This window comes from Chelmon rostratus, chromosome 9 (genome assembly GCF_017976325.1).
Source record: "Chelmon rostratus isolate fCheRos1 chromosome 9, fCheRos1.pri, whole genome shotgun sequence".
Classification (NCBI taxonomy): Eukaryota; Metazoa; Chordata; class Actinopteri; order Chaetodontiformes; family Chaetodontidae; genus Chelmon; species Chelmon rostratus.
The window spans coordinates 8,574,748-8,596,050 of record NC_055666.1 but is presented as its reverse complement, the minus strand read 5'-3'; the positions used below and the strand labels follow the sequence as shown (position 1 = coordinate 8,596,050).

At 42.4% G+C, this 21,303-nt stretch overlaps 1 protein-coding gene across 4 annotated transcripts in view; it reads right to left on the bottom strand.

The window, feature by feature from the left end:
* The window catches only part of LOC121611878 (spermatogenesis-associated protein 13-like), a 49,585-nt gene that overhangs the window by 10,298 nt on the left and 17,984 nt on the right, over positions 1–21,303 (bottom strand). For 3 of the 4 annotated variants that reach the window (XM_041944596.1, XM_041944598.1, XM_041944597.1), the window contains 5 exons: positions 7,561–7,740; positions 5,509–5,709; positions 3,213–3,392; positions 1,720–1,952; positions 537–666 (listed from right to left, as the gene is read on the bottom strand). In XM_041944596.1, coding sequence (XP_041800530.1) covers positions 537–666; positions 1,720–1,952; positions 3,213–3,392; positions 5,509–5,709; positions 7,561–7,740 — 924 coding nt within the window. Of the gene's footprint in view, positions 1–536; positions 667–1,719; positions 1,953–3,212; positions 3,393–5,508; positions 5,710–6,801; positions 6,892–7,560; positions 7,741–21,303 lie in introns of all 4 variants that reach the window. The other variant, XM_041944599.1, reaches the window with a different exon arrangement.

Here is a 21,303-nt window from a genome sequence, read left to right as displayed (position 1 = left end):
GGGGTAGTCTGAAAAAAAAATGCAAGTGGCGTTATGGGAAATGTAGGATCCAGATTGACCCATACTAGTGGCTAAAATTCAGGATGCGTCAGCCTCTGCTGAATCAACTGACTGCCATTTTTTTAATGTGTCTCTTAAAAGTGCAATACCAAATTTTTGCACTACTCCTTTAAACAATGAAACTATTAGGCAATCAGTCATCCAAGGCAGGGTATCTAGGTCTGAAAGTCTGAAAGTGAAAGGTAAGAAAATGATTTTGTGGTTTGTTAATAAGACAAACATTTAAGGAATTCAAGGAGTTAAGGAATCTTAAACACATACACAAACACAACACTTAATGTTTCCACTAAGTGAACGAGAGGTGTGTGTAAAAGTGTCGACATTTAGTGACAGATATACAGAGTAAAATGTAAGAGCTTCTGTCCCTGGGGAAATTCTGTGACTCAACAGATGGACTAAATAGACCAGGCCAGATTCTGCCAGTAAAACAACATCAGATGCTTGGTAATTACTCCTCAGTCTAGACGTACACATACCTCCCAGTCCAGAACAGAGGCTTGCCACTGGGCGATCTTGTCGATGTTCTCCAGTCTCCTCTTCCTCTCGTTGATCTGCTGAGTGACGTTCCGCATTACCGCCAGTGCTGCTGCCACGTATCGATAGTCACTACAGACACAGTGTACACATAATTACTCCTGGGGTGTTAAAGGGAAAAGTTATAGCTCTTGGAGATCGGCCACGCTTTAAAAAAGACGTGTAATGTTGCGGTAGTGAATGATGCAGAGTAGCCTATTAAAGAACTGGGGTTATAAACTCAAGGAACAGCACTAAGTCTGCTGGAACACAGTCAAAATAACACAGTGCTACTTAATTCTAACCAGCCACTTTCTCTATCCACAGTTAACTCTGAGTGCGTCTATGCTAACTGAGCTGAATTTATCCCTCTGGCTTAGATGTGCTACGGATCCAATCCTCGCTTTGGAAGATAATGCGTGTGTGTGTGACAGTGCTGTGAGTGTGTGTGACAGAGAGCTGGCCTATATCTGGCAGATTCTCCACAGCTCCTAACAGTCAAACACTGTGATCTGGCAGGCAGAGCTGGCAGAGCTGGCACCTGTCCCTCTCTGGCTGAGAACGCATGGTTTGTGAATGACCTGGAGCTGGCTGAGACACACTGAATCACTTACACCATGTTTCTGTGGGTTTGCACGCATGAGTTTGCACATCTGGATGCTCACTTATGTGCTATGATCTGCAAATGTTTAGATTGTGTACTGTGCTTCTGTGTTGCGCGTGCAGTGTGTGGAGAATGTCGATCCTTGTATACGTGCCAGCAAAAGCCCAAATTCATATTTAATCTTCATATCTATTTATATCCAGAGTTCCATGCAATGATCCTATGGCCTATTTGAATTGAAGTACTGCAGTACTGTAGCTTACAGTTTTAATACAACTGAGATTCCTTGATGAATGTTTTCCTCTAAAACATTCACAGAAAGCTGGTAAAGCTGTGCTAAACAACATTTGTTTCAGTTCATACATGGATAATCACCACTTCAGTAGAACAAACCCAACACCTGCAATGACTGCATTGCAACACAAAGCATCTGGAAAACAACGATGCATCAGTAATGTCTTCTTTTTAGTCACAAATGAGCTACCATCCAAAAGTGGCACAATCAGCAGATTAAATGTGACCTTGGCCAAAGCGTACAGTACCTGTGCTCCTGTGCGGTGTATTTGAGAAGCTCAGCCAGCTGGAGTGGATATTTGCAGATTTTCTGGACAGGGGTGAGCAAGAAGCCGTCTATGGCGATGTCAATCATTTGCTGAAGGAGGCGACAGGCCTCGAAGAAGTGCTGGTACCTGCCATCCCTCATCAGTTTGCTCAGCTCCATACAGGCATCCAAGTGGTTGTTACAGTATTCTGAGTAGATCCAAAAACCATCTTGCTGTAGAATAAGGAAGCAGATAAACACATGGTGAGAGAGGAATATATGCAACGAATCCTCTTTTTAATAAAACATGCTATGGAGAGGAGTGCCAGTATGTATAGACAGGAGGGTTGCACCCAGGGGAATCATGGGTGTTGAGAAGCACACTCTGACAGACGGATTGAGAACAAATCTGTGGTATGAAAATGCTATTTAACTAGTTAGTAATGTAGAATTTTCTTTTTTGTAACTTTGTCTTGTTATGTGATGTGTCAGCTGACATTAGTCATTAAACGTGAAACGAAATACCCTATCCTAGCTGTCGTGCTACCTCAATCATTCCAAATGTGAGCCAGCTGGCCGACAAACTTAATGCAAGCTAATGGTAGCGGACATTATTTAGCTAGAAGACAGAAGTCCACCCACCTTCAAACTGTGGCCTCAATTTTTGTGTCTATCTAATCTTAAAGCAAGGAATGTCAGTCTATGTGTACATGTATGTATGTACTGCATGTATGGTGCAATTTCAACACACGGCACATTCAATTTTAATAAACTTTGAACCAACAAACAAGTGAACAGCCCTTTGTGCAGCGGTGTGGCTGCAGGGCTTTTAAGTTACAGCGAATGCAAACTGAACATTTTCTACTGCTGAAGCTTCAGTCAATTTAATGACATTAAACAAAGAAGCACAAATTACACTGATTCTTATTAATAACTGGAGGTGTGGCTCCAGTTATTAATCCCTGAGCTCCCCTCAATAAACTGTCTAAACTGGGTGCATAACGTCACTGTGTCAAAAAATAACTGGTGCCACATGCGGATGTCTGTCTGTGTTCTCTAACAGATACTAAAAAGTCTTAAGTCACTGCTTGATAGCATGGTGTATTGAATGCTGGTGTATATGGTCAGTATCAGTACCATTTACACGGTGGTGAAGAAAAAATATAAATTCCTGGCATTCATTTAAATTTTTAAAATCACTGCTCCACCCCTGTGCACAGAGGAGTGGCTCCAGTAGCTAAATTTTTATTAGAGCTGTTTTCTCAAGATCATGACTTAATTATCTCATTATCCTGAGATAAACTGTTTGCTGGTGACTTAATTATCTCCGCAACTTAACAGTTATCTCAAGATAACGAGACAATTAAGTTCTGATCTTGAGATAACAGGCCTAAAAAATTATTAGCAATTATGGCTGCTCCCCGCTGGACAGCGAGTTTGCTTTTTTTTCCTTATCAAAATGCGTTAAAACAGGAAAACACTATTTGAACTCACGTGTTCTAAAAAGCATGGTCCGATTTCAGAGAGGTGGGGTTCCTCTGTGTTGTACTGTTTCTCCAGGTCTCTAACAAAGCCCATCTGGAAGCGGTAGATGTCTTCGATGTTCCCAAAGATGACCTTGAGTTGGTCATCATTGAACATGTCCACACGCTTCCTGCACTGGCGCAGGTATCCCTGCAACAATACGGGTTACAACTACTGTGAGGCTTCAAAAGACAGACACAATTTAAGTTCCATGTCCCGAATTGTGACATGGCTACAAGGCTATGAGTCAGACAATGCCACGCTAAAGGCCATCGCTTGTTACATCTCGTCGCTATTTTGCTGATTATTTGTAATAAACACGTGAAGTTATTCTTTAAATATAATTCGTTGGCATCAAAATGAACTCTGACTCCTTAGACGCTTCTGTAGAGTCAGACACAATTTTGTGTAGGTTGAGCTGTGGCCCCAATTTGTCAGTTCAATTCTTGTGGTTAATTAAATGCCCTGAAGCTTTGGCACATTGGGAAAAGATTTGCTGTAAGAGGTAGGTTTTTGCTATTTCACACTCCACTACCCAGAATTCTCTCTGTTGAAATACAAATGATAAGCCCTTCTGTTTTGTTTCAAGTCAGGCTCAATGCAAATAATCAAAATTAAAGCAGTGTTTTACCATGAGGTCTCCTCGATTTGAGAAAAGCCTTCTAAAATAATGCTGGCTCAAGATTAAAACAAATTATTGTGTACATATTTTGTATTTTACATTAAGATAGGATGTTTCTTCAAAAATAGCCTTTTTAAGTGACTAGCACAGCCAGAACAGGCATGAGTTTCCCTGAAGAATAAGGAAAATATCAGCAGCCTAGTAACACATTGATTCCACAGCATTTTTTTCCCTCTAATTAGTCTTCCTAAATCCTTAAACCCTTTACTTTTATCTACGTGTAACACACAGTTTTAAAATGTGATTACAAATCACACCTTTGACTGGCTTGTCCGTATCTGTTTTCAAATGCATCAAAGATGGCTATTAATTATCTTGCCTGTGCACATTTATAGCATGTTGATAAATGCTGGGTTCTCCCATAGGTAGAAAGTATGGAGGTGAAATTTACACTGGATTTCAACTCCTTTTAAACAAGAGGCAAGAATTCTCGCTAGAAAATCCCTCACGGTGCTCATGCATTTTGTTCAGATATGACCGCTGTATAACTAGCACTCATGTATTAGGCCATGCTAGTAATTGCTTCACATGACAAACATAATTATGCAATCTACCTTTAATTAATTTGTGTTTTTGTGAATTAGGGGGGGATTTTGGAATGGACTACTGTATTTAACACTATGTTATGTTTTTACTGCTAGCAGTAGAAACAAGAGGTGGATCAGTGATTGATTACAACTATGGTCTGCTTCTATCATAAAAACACAAATGTGGCTCGTTGGTCATGACTGCAAATCTTAATGCTAAATCCTCAGTTCTCATTAACATAACAATCAATTATCTTCTTTTCCCACTGATAATGTGTTCTTTTATTAGTTCCAATTATCACATGGAACTGCTTCCTCTTGACTTCTTGATTTTAATATCAAGACAGGGACAGAAACACAAAGATAAAACTGTTCAGTGCTAGATAGCTAGATAGATTATATGTCTACAGAAATAATCCAGGATGTGAACATGCATACATGTCTTAGGCCTAACATTACACCATGTAAAACCAGCCTGTATACATGCTGAACTGGAGAACAACCGGGGAAAATTTTACATTTAAAAGAATGAGTTCACATAATTGTTCATATATTCAAAAGGTTTGATTCTAAGTAATAGGTCCAGATTTTAGATTCAGATTTAAATTTGGGGATGTCATTTTTTGAGTCTTCATAAAAGGCTTGCCTTCCTAAAAATGTAACAACTGGCAAGATGCTTGTTTAATTTTATTAGGTGTGAATTTTAGCTTGTCACTTCAGCATGATTCATAATATAATGGCAAATTTAATCTGGACTAGATGATTCCAAGTGTGGCAGCTGCCACTACTGTGTTTCATATCTAACAAAGCGAGAATTATTTTTGGACTGTTTTGAAATAAACAAACAAAAAAAACTGTATGTCTTGAATAAAAGTGTGAATGTGGGAGTGTTAAGAATCGTAGACCCTTGTGTAGCATCAAAACGGCTGTTTCTTCTCTCATACACATTTCTGTTCATTCAGTTCTTTACCATTTACCTTTCCCATTGTCTCTTTGGCATTAAAGCAGTGCAGTGTACGCATGTGTGCACTGGTGGATGTGTGCACGTGCTTAGTACCTCACAGATGTCCTTGAGGTGTTTGATGTAGTGTCTCTCTGTGCTCATGATCTCATTGATGACGTTAGCTCTCATCTGGTCTCGGTTCTGGAGGGGCGAGCCCAGACACAGGCAGTCATTGGTCGGATCCAGGTGCCCGTTCTGCACCTCGCTGGTCCCCTCGGCTGGCTCTGCTCCCCCGTCCTCCTGGTTCACCCACAGCTGAGTGCAAAACACATTCACGCACACAAAGAGCCACACACACATGCATTGAATAAGAAATGTCCTCAGATAAGTGTTAAGTGTTTGAAGCTGATGAAAAAAATATTAGTAAACAGATACATTTAGGTCCTCACATCAAAAAAGTCTTTGGTGCAACTCACTTCTCATGAGTATGAATGCACACGGCACACGCAAACCACATACATAAACACGCACCTCACACACACAGAGCTTCATTTAGAGGGTCTCTGGTAGTTTGGACCGTAAGTAAGACTGTTGGTCCAGCATGTCAGAGAGGTGAGGGACAAACTGCCAAACACTCCAGAGTTCTTAAAAAAAAGCCTCTTTCTGAGACTTGTGCCCAGAGGATATTCAGTGTCCAACTTTGGCCCTGTGTGTGACTCAAGCAAATCTCCCCCTTGCAAATATGCATGCACATACACTCTCACACAACCTCGCATTTTCCTCATACATGCATGGCACTCACCAACACACACACACACACACACACACACACACAGATTCACATACATAGTGTATTCCACTCTCGCTCACAGAAAGGGCCAAGTGAGCGTGGTTTCAGATGTCCAGCAGCCAACACCTGATGACACACAGTTTGCCAGGAGAACATCAAAGAACCGACGGGTAGAATGCCAAACACAAGATGAGAAATGCAGCGCCACAGACAAGCAGAGTGACGGGTGGTAGAGCACTGACTGCAGACGAGAACTACTAGCGCAGCATTAAGACTGAGAAATATTCAGAGTCAATAGTAAATAGAGTACTGAAAAAAATCATCAATATTTAAAATAGACATAACCATGAATGTTAACAGGAATAATGATTCCAAAATCCATTTAATTCTATACAAATCCATATGTAGAATTTGAGTACAGGCCATTAAGAAGCCACGTGATGTAATTTTACTTTTGACTCATCAGTTCTGCCTCTCTATCGACCCCGTTGAGGATGATGTGAGAACGTCATGGGAACGTTAATGTTTGGTAATGTCGAGGGTACGTTGTGTGGACAGACTGGAGCGAGCGGGTGGGCGGGCAGGCTGGATGGGTAGATGAAGCTGGGAAAACGCACCTTTGACGTGGTGTTTTGGAACCGTGGAGTTGCTATGGGGTTGATATAGAAAACCTGTTTTGTTTGGGGCTGAGGAGGGTGGGGTTCCACCTTGGAGAGAGAGAATGACAGAACAGAGAGATACTTTTTGGTTGACAGTCAGTCAGCCTGTCTGCCCTGCCCTCTCAGGAGTGAATATGGAAGGGTGGACAGGTGGGAATGGCCATGAGGAGTGTCTGGGGGTCGGGGGTGCTCTGCTGAGGGTAGCCTCTACCTACAACAAGGACACTAATTCTTCCTTCAGTAATAAAGTAAAAGAATTATGGAATAACGGACAGTAGCTGCATCAAACCTTTGAGTTGGGTTGGTTAAATTCAGATGTGGGTGAGATTGTATAATCATGATGTAAAGTCAGGACGTAAAGTTTAGTGGATTTCAAAGGTAGCAGTTGAAGGTGATGCCAAGCTAAAACAGGGGCTCATCCGAGTCTTTGCTTTGTCGTCCCTGAACACCTGATAAAGGCACTTAGCTGGCTTCTCTCTGCCCTGACTCTTACGTATTATTAAAAAACAGCATCATTCAACTATGTGTATCTGTGTTTGGAGCAAGCAAATTAATGTGTGTGTCGTGTGCATGTGTGTATAAGACAGAATATTTGTGCACTTTCCTCTGGGTATTTATCAGCTTGTGCGCATATGTTCATGTGCCTCCATTTCTGTATGTGTGTGGGTGTGTGTTGTGTCTATGGTCGCTGGCAAGCCATGGCTGCAACTAACTCACCCGTACAAAGCTGGCAGGGAACCATCCTTCCTCCTCATCAATCTGGCCCCACCACCAGTCCTTGTTGGAGGCGTCCAGCACCTTGATGACGTCACCGGCCTTAAACGCCAACTCCCGGTCCGCCATGGTCACATGGTCCCATACCGCCTCAGCGTTGACGATTGAACCTCCACTTATCAACTGGAGAAATCAGAGGGAAAGACATAGGTTATATCTTGTGCTTTACTGTTACATGAAGCCACTGCTGTGAAAACACCACTGAGACAGCATGGACAGCACTGCAGACACTGACCAATAAATGTGGACCCATGTGATCAAAAACAGCACATAAATCAAATTTGAAAGTGATTGTAATTCAGTACTCAGCCTCATTTTGGCCTCGATTTGTGTGAATCCTTGTTGTTAAACCCACTCAGATTACTAATGGATGCAAATACACACCCTCAAAGCCAGGGCCCACTGGCAGCTTAGGGATTGCAAATAGAACAACACAATAGCTGACACAGAGCACAGTACAACACAACAAAATACAACAACACAAAAAAGGCAGAGCCATTAGTGGAGAAACAACACAGCGTTCAGAAGCACAGCACCAGTCTCCACACAGGGACAGTAATTGGCCCATTATGACATTAGAATAATTACATGTGTTAATGTTATATAAATGCTGAGGAGCAAACAAATGTGAAGGGATAATCTCCCTTCCTTCATGCTGTCACCAGGGCTTGTTATTTTATCTGCAGCACAGTCTTTGACAAAACATGGAAGGATGACTCATCAAATCTTTTCTATTGATTTTAGCATCATGAATAAATAATGTAAGACATTATGCGACAATGAAAATAAATGTTTAAATTGTATAACTGTGAGCATGTACATGTGCAGAGCATTATTTCACATGCATGCGCTGGGCATGGCCTGTAAGGGCATGGAAGCGTGTCAGGTGATCAGTATTCTTTAGGGGATGTGGAGAGGCTAAAGGTTGTTCTCGTTAAAGGACAAGAGACAGTGGACAACGTTCCCCAGGAAGACCTGAGTCTGACATCATCCATCTACCAAGCGGCCTCACCATCCATCACACTGAGGACTTAGCTTTGTTGCCTTGAGACATGCACAAACACACATACGTACACTCACACGTGCAGCCACACTGTCAGCTTCATGTACATGAAACCCCTGTATGTATCTGTGGCACAGCTCCAACTGTTTGTTTCAATTGCTCTCTCCAAAGTAGTGTTCATCAGCATTCTCCAGTCCAGAGCTAACCATGCATCCAGTCCCTGGGGCTGTGGGCAGAGCAGCCAGCGCTAACCAAGCCTGACAGGAGCTACTTACGCTCTAGGTAAGGAGTTATCAAAGGCCTGGAGACAAGGATGTCACATGGAGGAGCGCTAAATTGCTTCTTCACTTATATTAAGGCTTTTGCATAATAATATTGAGCTACTGTTATTTTCTAAATTGAGCTAGTTCTATTTTTTCCTTCAGTCCTTTAAGATTACTTTGTCTCTTACAAAACTGAAAACCTAGATGAAAAAACCTTTTAAAATGCACCTCATCAGGCCAGCATGAATATATTATTCCATCTATGTGCTGATGCAGTGTGTTTGTAACAAATGTCCATGAGAAGCTGCAGATCATGTGTCTGTTTGTTTCCATTCAACCGAACCCCCCGTGAGGATCTAAGCTCTCAGACTCAGCAGCTACGTTGCCCCTTCAACCTGTAGACAAGTCTACTTCCCTGATTGTTTACTGAGACAGCTACAGGGGATATAAGCCAATCGGGGCAGAGAACTGAACACAGGGAGGGACGTCCATGCCTGGAAGGGAAAGAACTGCCGTCGTCATGGCGACAGATGAGGATGCTTCACTGGTATTGACAGGATGATGGGATGGGGCAAGGACACTTCAGGATGTACCAGAATATTTTTAAATTTAGGTGTGTGTGTGTGTGTGTGTGTTTATGTGAACAGACACACACAAAGAGTGACCGCTGAATGACTGTCATAGCATTCTGTCATTAAATATTACAATGACAAACCAACAGCATTAGCGAATCCAGTAACATGATCATTTCCAGGTCAACGTAACTGCAAAGGCACACTGCATGCAGGGTTTAGGATCAAAGACACTGTTGAGTGGGTTGATTCAATCAGGTACCACATAGGGCTGGGAGCTGGGGTAACAATAGCTCTAGCCTATATCTCAAAGCTCTCCACTACAGCAAGAGAGGAGGATTACCGCAAAAACATGTGTCACGCTGCCATGGTAACAGGAATGATGAATAGTACTCAAAAAGATTTAAAAATCATTGTTGATTCAGGAAAAGGAATTTGATTTAAATCATTTATTACACAAATGGATAGTTAAAACGCACTCACACACACACAAACAGGAATAGCTAGCGGAAGCCGAATCAGTTCTACTTGACCGTCACCATCTGACATCAGGACCTCTGCCTGAAACAGCACCCACAAAACAGATGAGCCTTGGCACTGAGGTCAGTCTTGCTTCTAGCTCCTTCACTGTAATGTCTGCTTGCCCTATTCCACCCCCCGCCTCCAACCCCACCTCCAGAACCACTCCATTTTAAGCCCCATTCACTCCAAGCACAATCTCTCCAGTCCCCATCAATCTGCTGTAATATAGGCAACAGACAGAAAGAGCAAGGGAGAGAGACAGATAGAGATCCATTCACAGCCAGTGTTCCTCCCTGCTCACTTTTCTCCTTACCTTCATCCCCTCCATCTCTCTAACATTGCATCTTTCTTCCCTCTATGTCTGAATAAATTAAAAGCATTACATAATCAATCTTCCCAATTCCTGCCTTAGCACAACCTCATACCTAGCTTGATCAAATGGCACACATAGACACATAGACACAAAAACATTGAGGAGTCCTGCCACAACACTCATCATTACCTGTGTGTCTACCAGCTGTAATGACCGATGTCATCATTATGTTACACTGCAGTTACAACATCAAAGATCAGAGGGCGAAAACAGCCGACTTTAAGCCGCAGAACCTGTATTTGGGTCAATGCAAATGAATGCAGAGGAAATCTATCCCTACACATGGACATATATGACAATGCTTTCCGTTTCATGCTCAAGCACAGACCACAGACATGAGGACTGACAAGGAAATATGTAAGAATAGAAAGCCAATTCCCTCGCTTATATCATCTTTGCAGCACAACACATCAGCATTCACTGCACTGGCAGCTCCACTGCATTCCAACATCCTCCTCTATCTCTAGCAATAGCACATCTGCACCAAAGCACCTACAGCATCCCTGAACAAACACACACACACACACACACACGCCGCCAGCCTTACCATGTTTGTGGCATGTAACTGTTCAGAGAGTGTATGCATGGAGAAGTCCGGTTCATATAATCATGATAATTAAATCGCTTTTGGAAGCGGTTGAGGTGATGGTCCTCCGCAAGAGCTCAGCCTGTGTTGTCGAGTAACAAGGTGCTGTATTCCAGAAAGAGGCTTCTCTTTCCGACGCACTGAGTGAGTCTCGCGGTCCGTCCTCCCTGTGTCTGCCAACCCTGTTATGTAATACACTTATACCCTGAGTCTGGGAACCAATCAAAGATGCTCTGCCTAAAACTGGTGAGAAATACACACACATCCTCACACACACTGCTGTCTCGCTCGCGCACACCATCCGCACATTGACACTTCTGACTGCACAGCATTTAACAGAACTCTATTAGAAGGCACCTGCCCTGGGGGCATTGCAAATGTGTGAACGCTCAGGATGTGTGCACGACTCAGATCCAAAGAGGAACTACAGATAACACCCACCCAGGCCACCCTCACACACACATGCAACTTCACATGCTCACATGCTTACATGTGAACAGACATGTGTAAGTAGCATTGTGCTATCCAACTGCTAGCCCACTGAGCCATAACCACTGCAGTGCACAATGATGCTATGTTTACAGTCCCGTGAGGGTCCCCACTAGGAAGGATGTTTTTGCACTGTACCACAGTGATAAAAACACTGGCCCACATGCCACAGCATGTGATGGAGGTATCTGTGTTGTTCATAATACATGGCCGCCAAAAATTTCTCTCTACACCTACAGTACAACATTTGCCACTTAACTAGACACACAGAAAACACACAGCACTCAGCCACGAGCGTGAGAGAGCACATACAGTATCTTCAAAAAAAACCTCGCCAGCCTACCATCCCTATTAATAGGACTGTCATGGACGGCTCTGGGATAGGCTTTTAGCATATCTATTTCTGACATTCATTCAACATTCATGACACCTGCGTCCAATCCTTTATTAGATCATGCCACTGCATATAGAAAAAAGGAAATGGGCTTTTTTTAAATCTCCATCTGACATTCTGTTTCACTTGGAGAACATTTCATCTGTAAAAAAAAAAAAAAAAATTGTCACTATATAGTGACCAGGAACAATAATGTGTGGGCTTCAGGATCAGGTGCACACGGAAATATTGCAAACGGGAGAAATGTAAATATTGTTGGTTATGAAATGGGAGCTGAGTTTAGCTGCATCTAAAATGGGGGAAACCTGGAGTGACGAGGCCCTCCTTTATTAGGCCTGGCCCTGCCTGCTATTGGTTACTGTTCGGCTGAGATTACAGTGATCCTGTAGAGGCTACGATCAGCAGCACAAACCTCTCGCTTGCACCGCTATTTGCTACAAATATCACATTTGCTTCAGTGGGGAGATCACTGCTCAGCTATTAGCTGCCATATTGTGGATGTGGCTACAGTGGATCACAATACCAAAACGCGTCCTGACGCAGCAGTAGGCTGCTGTTAAAAAAAGACCATCAGATTCATTTTTTCATCTAAAAATCCAATTAGTATAGACTAAAGTGAATCCATGCGCATAATCCACAATATACAACATGGAGGAGAGAGATCGACGTGGGGAGGGGGGGACATGTTTATATGCGGGGGGATATGAATTTCCAGTCACCACGAAAAGGTAAGAGCATCACAGATCTGTATCCGCACAACTACGACCACCACCAGACAACACTAGCTATCACAAACGGTGAGAGGACACAAGACATAACGAAGGATTGGGGAGGGGGGGTAACAGAAATACATTATGTTGTACCAACGTCATTCATTTCAACGCGTAGCCGTGATGGAGCGCCGGGTGTCCCCGCTCTCGACCAACGCGCACTGCCTTTCTCTCCTCTCCTGTGTGAAAGTGTGGTGCGCTGCGAACCGGGCCCCAAGCGCAGATCCATTAACGAGTACCGAGGATGAACATCAACAGCACGTTCACAAGCACCAGAACCGCGATCACCGAAAACACCGCGCAAGTCTGGACATCCAAGGCCATGGCGCAGCGCTGCGGGCCGATGCTGAGATGCGCTCTCAGTGACGGGCGGTATTCAGCTCTCCCGTCAAGACACGTAGCCTCAAAAGCGACCGAGAAATCCACCATTACAGTTAAGCAAGAAATGGAGGAAAAAAAAGAGATGCCCCTACGCCTCTTCACACTACGCGATGTAATTCATAAAGGCACGGGAAGAGATGCATCATCCTCACCATCATCATCGTCATCAGTCTGCACCGCGATTACTCCCCGCTAGTCAACACCTGCCGGTGTTTCGCCTCTTCCCCTAAACCGACCGACTCTCAGGCCAATAGATTCTCAAAGCAAACAAGAGAGAGGCTGTGCGCAGGCTGTTCGCAGCTGCCGAGCTGCCTTCCGGTGAGTGGGGACCGCAGAGAGATCGGCTGCGAGGCTGAGAGGCGGTCCTGTATTAATACTGATCAGCGCTCCGCTGCTAGACTACCGGCATCAGCCATCACCTACAGTCGGGGGAGGGGCACAGCCAGCCCCTCGCTGACTACATCGACCACAAAGGCCAGAATCATAACCTCATTCATCTCCCACCCCAGCTAAAAATATCACCGTGCCCTGGTGATTTATCATTTATCATTAACAGCCCGTGATGAAGAAGAATAAATGTCAGAATAATGGATGCGCGTTGCTCAAAGTGATCACCATCTTATAATTTTATTGGCATATATGTCAGCCTTTTCTGCCACTTCGGCTGTGGCCATGCATCCGTCAGATACAGTGTGCCCAGATGATCTGATAATCAACCACATTTACACTCTGCATTGCCCCTGGTGCACCACACAAACATCACTGATGAGAGCAGGATATTTTCCACCATCATCTAACTGGTATGACAGACTGGGAGAATGTCATACACTAATATATTCCTGCTTAATGCTCTGGCTTAATTATTATTGTTATCATAACTATTTTCTATAGTATTCCATCATTGTATTTTATTTTGTCTTTTGGAAGACCATTTGTGCTCTATGCTTGCCAAGTCTTATGGAAATAAAATGTCATTATCATCACTATTAATTTATAACCTGAAACCCCTTTTTCTTATGAATTATATTACAGATCCCCTCCAGACAGGTTTTTAAGATGTATATAAGACACTGTACTTTGACTAAGAATCTGTTTTTGATATGGTTATCCACTATTATCTTAGTAAAGTAATATAAATTAAATCTACTTTGTCTATCTCATTAAAAAAATTGATGGACTGATTATGCAATCATTTCAAAAGTTTAACTGCTGCACAGGAGATGTCTCTTACTTCACTGAGAAGTTTGTTCTCAGTTTATGTGCACTGGAGGCTTCACGTTTCCACATCATACTTGTGTAAGTTGAATACTGGACCAGGATTGGCTTCCAAACTGTTTGTGATGTCTCAAATCACGCTTGTAGGCCCGCCTATTTAAAACTGGATTTTTAATGAGCACAGAGAAACTTTCAACAGATGAATGTAAAAACAGCCTTCTAGTGTCCAACTCTGCACATACATCATCCTGCACAGTGAAACACACTCAACTCAACTCAACTGAAGGAACAAGGAGAAAAAACAGATTCTTGAGTGGTGGGGGTCATGAACACCAATAGGATAATGTAACTTGGATTTTTCAGAGTTCAGAGTTTCAGCTCTATACTCTTATAATGCCATCCAACCTGCATATGATGTGACTTGGGGTTTGTGTTCACAGCATTTCCACAACACAGCTGAGAGCAGCCTATTTAAAATGCTTTCATCCATAAACTATTTGAACATTAATATGATCTTGTAGCCTGTCAGATGGCAGTGTTATCCGTGTTGGGGAGCTCTGATAGATATCTTAGTAGTTCATTCTCAGCTAAAGGAAAATAGGAGAATGCTGAAATAATTTTCCAAGGCAACACAACATTTTCCAGGACATCTCACTTTTTCTCTAATTTTCCAGGTGTTTTCAAAGACTGGAAAACTGGTCAACTTTTTTCCAGGTTTTCCAGGACACATGGGTACCCTGAAAATGTCAGGATTAATACCTGTCCCCTGACAGCATGAAGTGGTTTATGCTGATGTAGCTCTAGAAATAAGGACAAGGTGGAAGTGGCATCATTAATCTACATTAACCTGTAATAACCTGTTTGTGCTGTAATAACAGTATTGAGCATAAAACAAAATTTTGCAAATATGCAATCGTTTAATTTAAAGAAGCTTCCAATTTAGCATGACAACTCAATACAGTTGAGGGACATGCACAAAATTGATTTAAAAAAGAATGGCCACAATCAATGCAGTAGAGTTAGACCCTCTGTACTTGTGAATACCCTCACCTTTCACTCCAAACTCTGGCAGGCTTTCTGTTAAAAATGTGTAATACACAGGTAGGAAAATGCACGACAGATTCCACGTTTGTGAGAGTTTCCCAACCTCATTACCACCTTTGAGGTGCCCTTGAACACCCCAATTAATCTCAAACTGCACTAGTGGAGCTGCTCAGTGTCCCATAGATCTGTCTTTTCTAACAGAGGCAACCTCCAGATGTGAATGTGTATAACTGTGTGAATGCGGAAAAGGATGCATTGGGGCTCAGAAAACCTACTCTAAAGAAATAAAGGTACAAAACACATGGCTGTAAGCTGAAACAGCCACAGCTTAAAACTTAGAGCAGAGGGGGTGTGTATCTGCCGTCCTCTAAACTAAACAAACACTACAGTAATTTGTGAACTCAGAAAATATACTTAGAAGCACTGACGTGTGCCCATCAGTTACGGTGAATCTTACTTCCATGCCCCCAGGAAACGTGATGTGCAGTAATCATGTGATGCCCTGAGCCTAGAAAGACATTATGACATAACAGCAGACAACAGAGTAACAATTTACTGAGCATAAACCCCCCTCCCACAATTGTAACAACCAATATAATATTGGCACAATACAATTTTAAAGGTCATGAATGAGCTGTATGAAGATATTATTCCTTTGAATTAATCAGACCAGCCGACATACGGCGAAGTAAACACATTGCAGTTACAGCTAGCTCGGTTAGCTTTTTACACTCAGGGCCAACATAAACGAGGTAGTTGTGGGTTGATATCTTTTGGCAAAAACACGACTGTGGAACACATTGAGCATATGGATGGATACCAGAGAAGTGGGCTTTGCTTTAGGAGGGTTCTGAGAAGTTTCTGTGGATGTTTCAACACATTTTTTTTGCCACAAAAGTGTTGCTGGAATCCACGGAAACCGCTGTGAATTTGAGCAGACTACAGCTGATGTTATCCACCAAGGAGCAAACTACAAGCGTTTCAGATCCACCGTGTTTGGTATTCAAAACATAATTTTTCAGTGCAGTATTCCTTTAAGGCTCGGAGTTGTGAGTGCTGTGAGTGACAGGATGCAACGGCTCCAGCTGACGCACGTGTTTGCCATTGGCATGCACATCACTGTTTTGGCCTCCGCGTTCACAGCAATACTTAAGGTGAACACTGTATTACACATGAGGGAATCTCAGCCTGCAGCACTTGTCCTGGTGTCCGCGCCTCTCATTGTTGACAGATTACAAAGACGGCGCAACATGATCATGAATGAATTCATGCAGGGGAATCAGTTCAGTTCAGTCCCCGCGCTCCAAAACCAGTCACCACCAAGTCAACCATCCGACACACGCACAGACACAAAAAACCCCTCTACAAACTACACTCTGTCTTCACATTCAGCTGAGAGCATTGGGATGGATCAAAAGATCTCAGAATAAGTTTAAAAGAATAACACCAAAGGAGTGCACCATATCAGTATTTTTAAAGCCATAAATAATTTCCAGGGCACTTTCTGCACATACATCCTGATAAAAGCTATGGCTCCTGAAAGCCAGGCTTTCAGTGAGTTGCAGAGAGCTGTACGAGGCATCACAGCTGAGATATGACAACCGTCCTCAAACAAGCTTTTTTTTTCTGCTCTGTGCTTGTGTGTGTGCATGTGTGTGTGAAACGCAGAGTGAGCAGATTACATAAGCCTGCCCTACCTCTGTGGGCTCCCTCTCCAATCTCCCTGACATTTAGACAACAAAGGTCACATCTGAAAGTCTAAATCTGCACAGACACCAATGCTAATATACTCATACATATACAAAAGAGAGGGAGAGTTTGTAAAATGGCTGAATATCTCCCACAGCGTAGAATCACACAGTGAATATAGCTGAACTTAAACTTACTGTACGTAAATACACAACAAGTACAGTTAATACGACTTGCATCATTTGTACTATTACAGAATAACTGCAGTTTAACTAATGCCAGGCCTGTTCTGATACCAGAACTACTGGTAAATGGACTGCATGTATAGAGCCTTATGTAGTCTCACCGACCACTCATTACAAGTCAGCATTCACCTATTCACACATGCATTCATACACTGGTGACAGAGGCTACTATGCAAGGTGCCACCTGCTCATCAGGGGCCATAACCATTCAAGAACACTAACACACCGATGGCACAGCATCAAGAACAGTTTGGGGTTCAGTATCTTGCCCAAGGATATTTCAACATGTGGACGGCAGAGGTCACAATGAATTGGACATTTTTTATGAAACACAATTTGAAAAGCTTCTGGAAAGTCTTTATTAAATTTACTGTGTAGTTTGATTTAGCAATTCTTATCTCAAGGTCCACTTACTTGAAAATTTCCAGCACATGTCAGCACTTTGTATTTGAAATTGCATTACTTGCATCACAAGTGTACAGGTTAGGGTCAGAAAAAGTGACTTCTTCATCATCAGGGTCTAATATAGCGTCTGTAACCACTGCACCAAATTGACAGCCAATCTCATGATCTCACACTTCACCCTCACTTGTGAAAATGACCCTGAACCCCTTCCAGAGAAGCAGCTGCTCACTCCGCCCTTGATTGGGACATCATTCCCCATGAGAGAACTACTCCAGTGCACATCGGATACCACAGTCCAATTAAACCAATGGGAGAAGATCATCTGCAAATAGCAGAGGTCATCAAACTGGACTCTCTCCAGACCTCAAGTGTGCTTCAATATCCTGTCAATGAATATCACAAACAGATGTGAGTACAAAGCACATCCTCAACACCTTCCTTGTACAAAGTTGATGCGATGCTGCCAATGCTGGTGTAATTATACTATTGCCGCAGAGCAATAATTCCAAATTTATGCCTCAAGGCAATATCTACTCATAATAGTTAGTAGTATCCTGGTAGGAGGTAGGCAGGAAGCTCTGCTACTTTAGGGGGTGGTCGTTTGCTACAATATTGGCATCATCCATCATCGCTCCGCTGACAGCCATATGAGGAACAATGTTTGCACCTCACACATTTAGATGAAAGACTGCAAAAGTATTCCAGACCCTCCCTATTGTTAAGCATTAGATTAAGTCCAGCACCAGTCTGAGGTGCATGAATCAGAACAGAATCAAACTAGGACTCTCTAAGTTAAATTCATGACATTCATCTCTTTCTGCTGATTTTCTTTGAAATACTTTAGTCTCTCCCTGAATACTACTCTACATTTCAGTGTGAGCAAATTAATCTGTTTGTGGTGAGTAGGTATTTGGCTAATGGGAGGCGAAGCCCACCACGCCCATTTCCCCTTCAGTCTGCTCCAATTCTTTTGTTCCCCTCCCATCCCCACGACAACCACACTGACTTCCTGCTTCCTCCCAGGCCTTCTAGCCACAAAGCGTCCTAAAAATAAATTGTTGGACTTTTCCTGGACACAGTTTTGTCACCATTGTTCAGACATCAGCTGTTTATTCGTTCAGCTCAACTTGGCTGTTAGTGCAAAAGCGAGTCAGTGAGTCAGAACATAGTGAATTTTCAAAGAGATAGTAAGTAAGAGATAGATGGGATAAAAGAGGTACAGTATGTCATGCCAAGTATCCATATCAGTATTCCCCATGAGCAATAATGTGAACTCAACTATTCTTTTTTACCTTATTTTACTTACTATATTGATTACTTGTGTATTATATGTTGCTTTTTCTAACTAATGTTTCTTACTATTGCAGTATCGTCTTTGCTGCTGTCACCCTGCAAATCTCCCCACTGTGGGATTAATACAGTATTATTTAATTTTATTTTATCTGAAGTAGGGTGGTGAAATTAGGGTTAAAAACATCACAAATTATATCACAACATTGTGAGACCTAATGGTTTTAGGAGAAATTTACCTACTCATACATGACATGGCCATGGGACCAGTAAAACTGAGTTACTATTTAATGATTAACCAGTACAATATCTGTGTATTCTGTAGAGTGTAAAACAAGATGTATCTGCCCTGCGACTGTGTTCTTTATGTCAGCCCCTAGTGAGTCTGCAGAACATTGTGAAGTTGTAGGGAAATAGAAGGCATGAAGTCTTTGTATAAACACTGCCAGAATTTAGGGTATATAAAGTCTCCTGTGGAATACAAACAGGCGTTTGAAGACAAACTTGCAGAGGAGAAACATAAAATATTAAACTAATTGAACACACTTCTCACCTGTTTTCCCTACTTCTGTGACAGGAACAAATTGCTATGCTACTTTGATAATTGTTTTATTTGCTTAGGGATGTAGGCAGACTGTGGCATTAATGGCTGAAAGCACATAACACAGAGAACTCCACCCCAACGCTACGCTACCTCCATTAAAAATCATTAAAAAAATATACTGGAACTACTGGGAGAAAGTGTCAGTGTTTGCTGACAGTGCATACTTGACTTAACAATTCCCATCAAGTGCTTTGGTAAAAGTTAAAGGAATAGTGTGACATTTTGGGAAGAAGCATGCTTGCTTTCATGCCAACGGTTATATCTAGTTTTGCTAGTCTGTACAAAAACCACAGTGTAAAATCAACATGTTGTTTTATGAGGGGTCATGTGGGGGACTATTTTCTGGCTGGATAAACACTGAACTTCTTGGAGCCTATGCTGAGGCTAAGACTCGTGGTTAAGTGACTGCATCCACCCAAGAATTAGTAGTTATAGGATGTGCTGGTGCTAAAGTAAGCTAAGCGGTTGCTGGCTTCATCTTCATCTTGCAGCGGTATCTGTCTTCTCATCTAACTCTGAGCAAGAAAGTCAATTAGTGTATTTTCCCAAATGTCAAACTATTAAAAAAAAGAGAGAGAGACAAGGACAGTGCATATTCTTTACATGCCATTATATTATTGGATTGCATTACATTATATCTTATTTGTACTTATATCAATGTATTTCATGAAGATTACCTATTCGCTGTATTGATTTGATTTCATCAAATTCTTCTCAGCCCAGTGGACTTAACTTCATTTGCACACATTGACTGCATAACATATCTATCAAGACAGTGCCAAAATTGAGAGGAAGATGGATTACATTACAAAAAATTCTGAGCATTTTCAAACTGAAATCCCTGAAGCTCTCCACTCTTCAGTGAAGGTGTGGTAAGTCTGAAATTTCTGTAAAATTTCCCATGGAGGGGAAACAGTGCCTCTGCTAGCAGACACTGTAACAAGCTCCCCAAAGACAGCATTGTAGCTTTTCACAAACTGCAGCAAAAAGGAAGCATTAAGGAACACTGTTGAAAATACGGACTGCTATTTATTTATGCTTCTGTTCACCATCGGTGCCATTGTGTACTTAAATAAAGCCTGAAGATTGGTCATTTGAGAGCCCAGCTGTGGGGTGAGAGATAAAATCGAATGACCCATGCTAGGATTTGGTTGGTTGCCTAAGCCAACACTGCTTTACTGTACTTTTACTGTGCTGGTTGTGAGTGCACTGAGCGTGTTCGCAAGTGTCATCATTCATCAGAGCACTGTCAGCCACCTGCAGCCCAAAACACTGGGTGGTAAGAGCAGTAGTGCCTTTCCATCCATCCCAAGTTTTCCGCCTGCCACATTTGCATGCAATGCTTGTTGCATATTTGTACTGTGATTCTTTGGGAGCAGATTATTGTCTGTTTAGATTATTGTAACATTTTTGGTGAGGCTCATCACATCATCTCAGAGACTGTGGAAGGCTGTGGTGTGCAATAAACAGCTTACTCACCTACTCTAATCAACCGTCACGGCCACGACTTAGTGCAGTGCATGTGTAACTCACTCACTGTAAAGAGGAGATGGGCTGGGATCCGAAAATCTACAGCTCCACAGATCCTCTGAGCTAAAATGATTTTACATTCTCACTGCTTCCACGCCACGAGTGTTCAAAAGCAGAACATCGGATTGAAATGCAAAACTCTGCAGTGAAACGATATTTGGGTTCAGGGTTGTTTTAGCATTCTGTGTTTCTCACCACCTTACTTCCTGTTGATAGGTCAATTCCTACGATCAAAGACTTCATGGACTCCACAACATTTCCTAACAAGCTTGTCATCTAAAATACATGACTGCACACAGGCATGGGTGCCC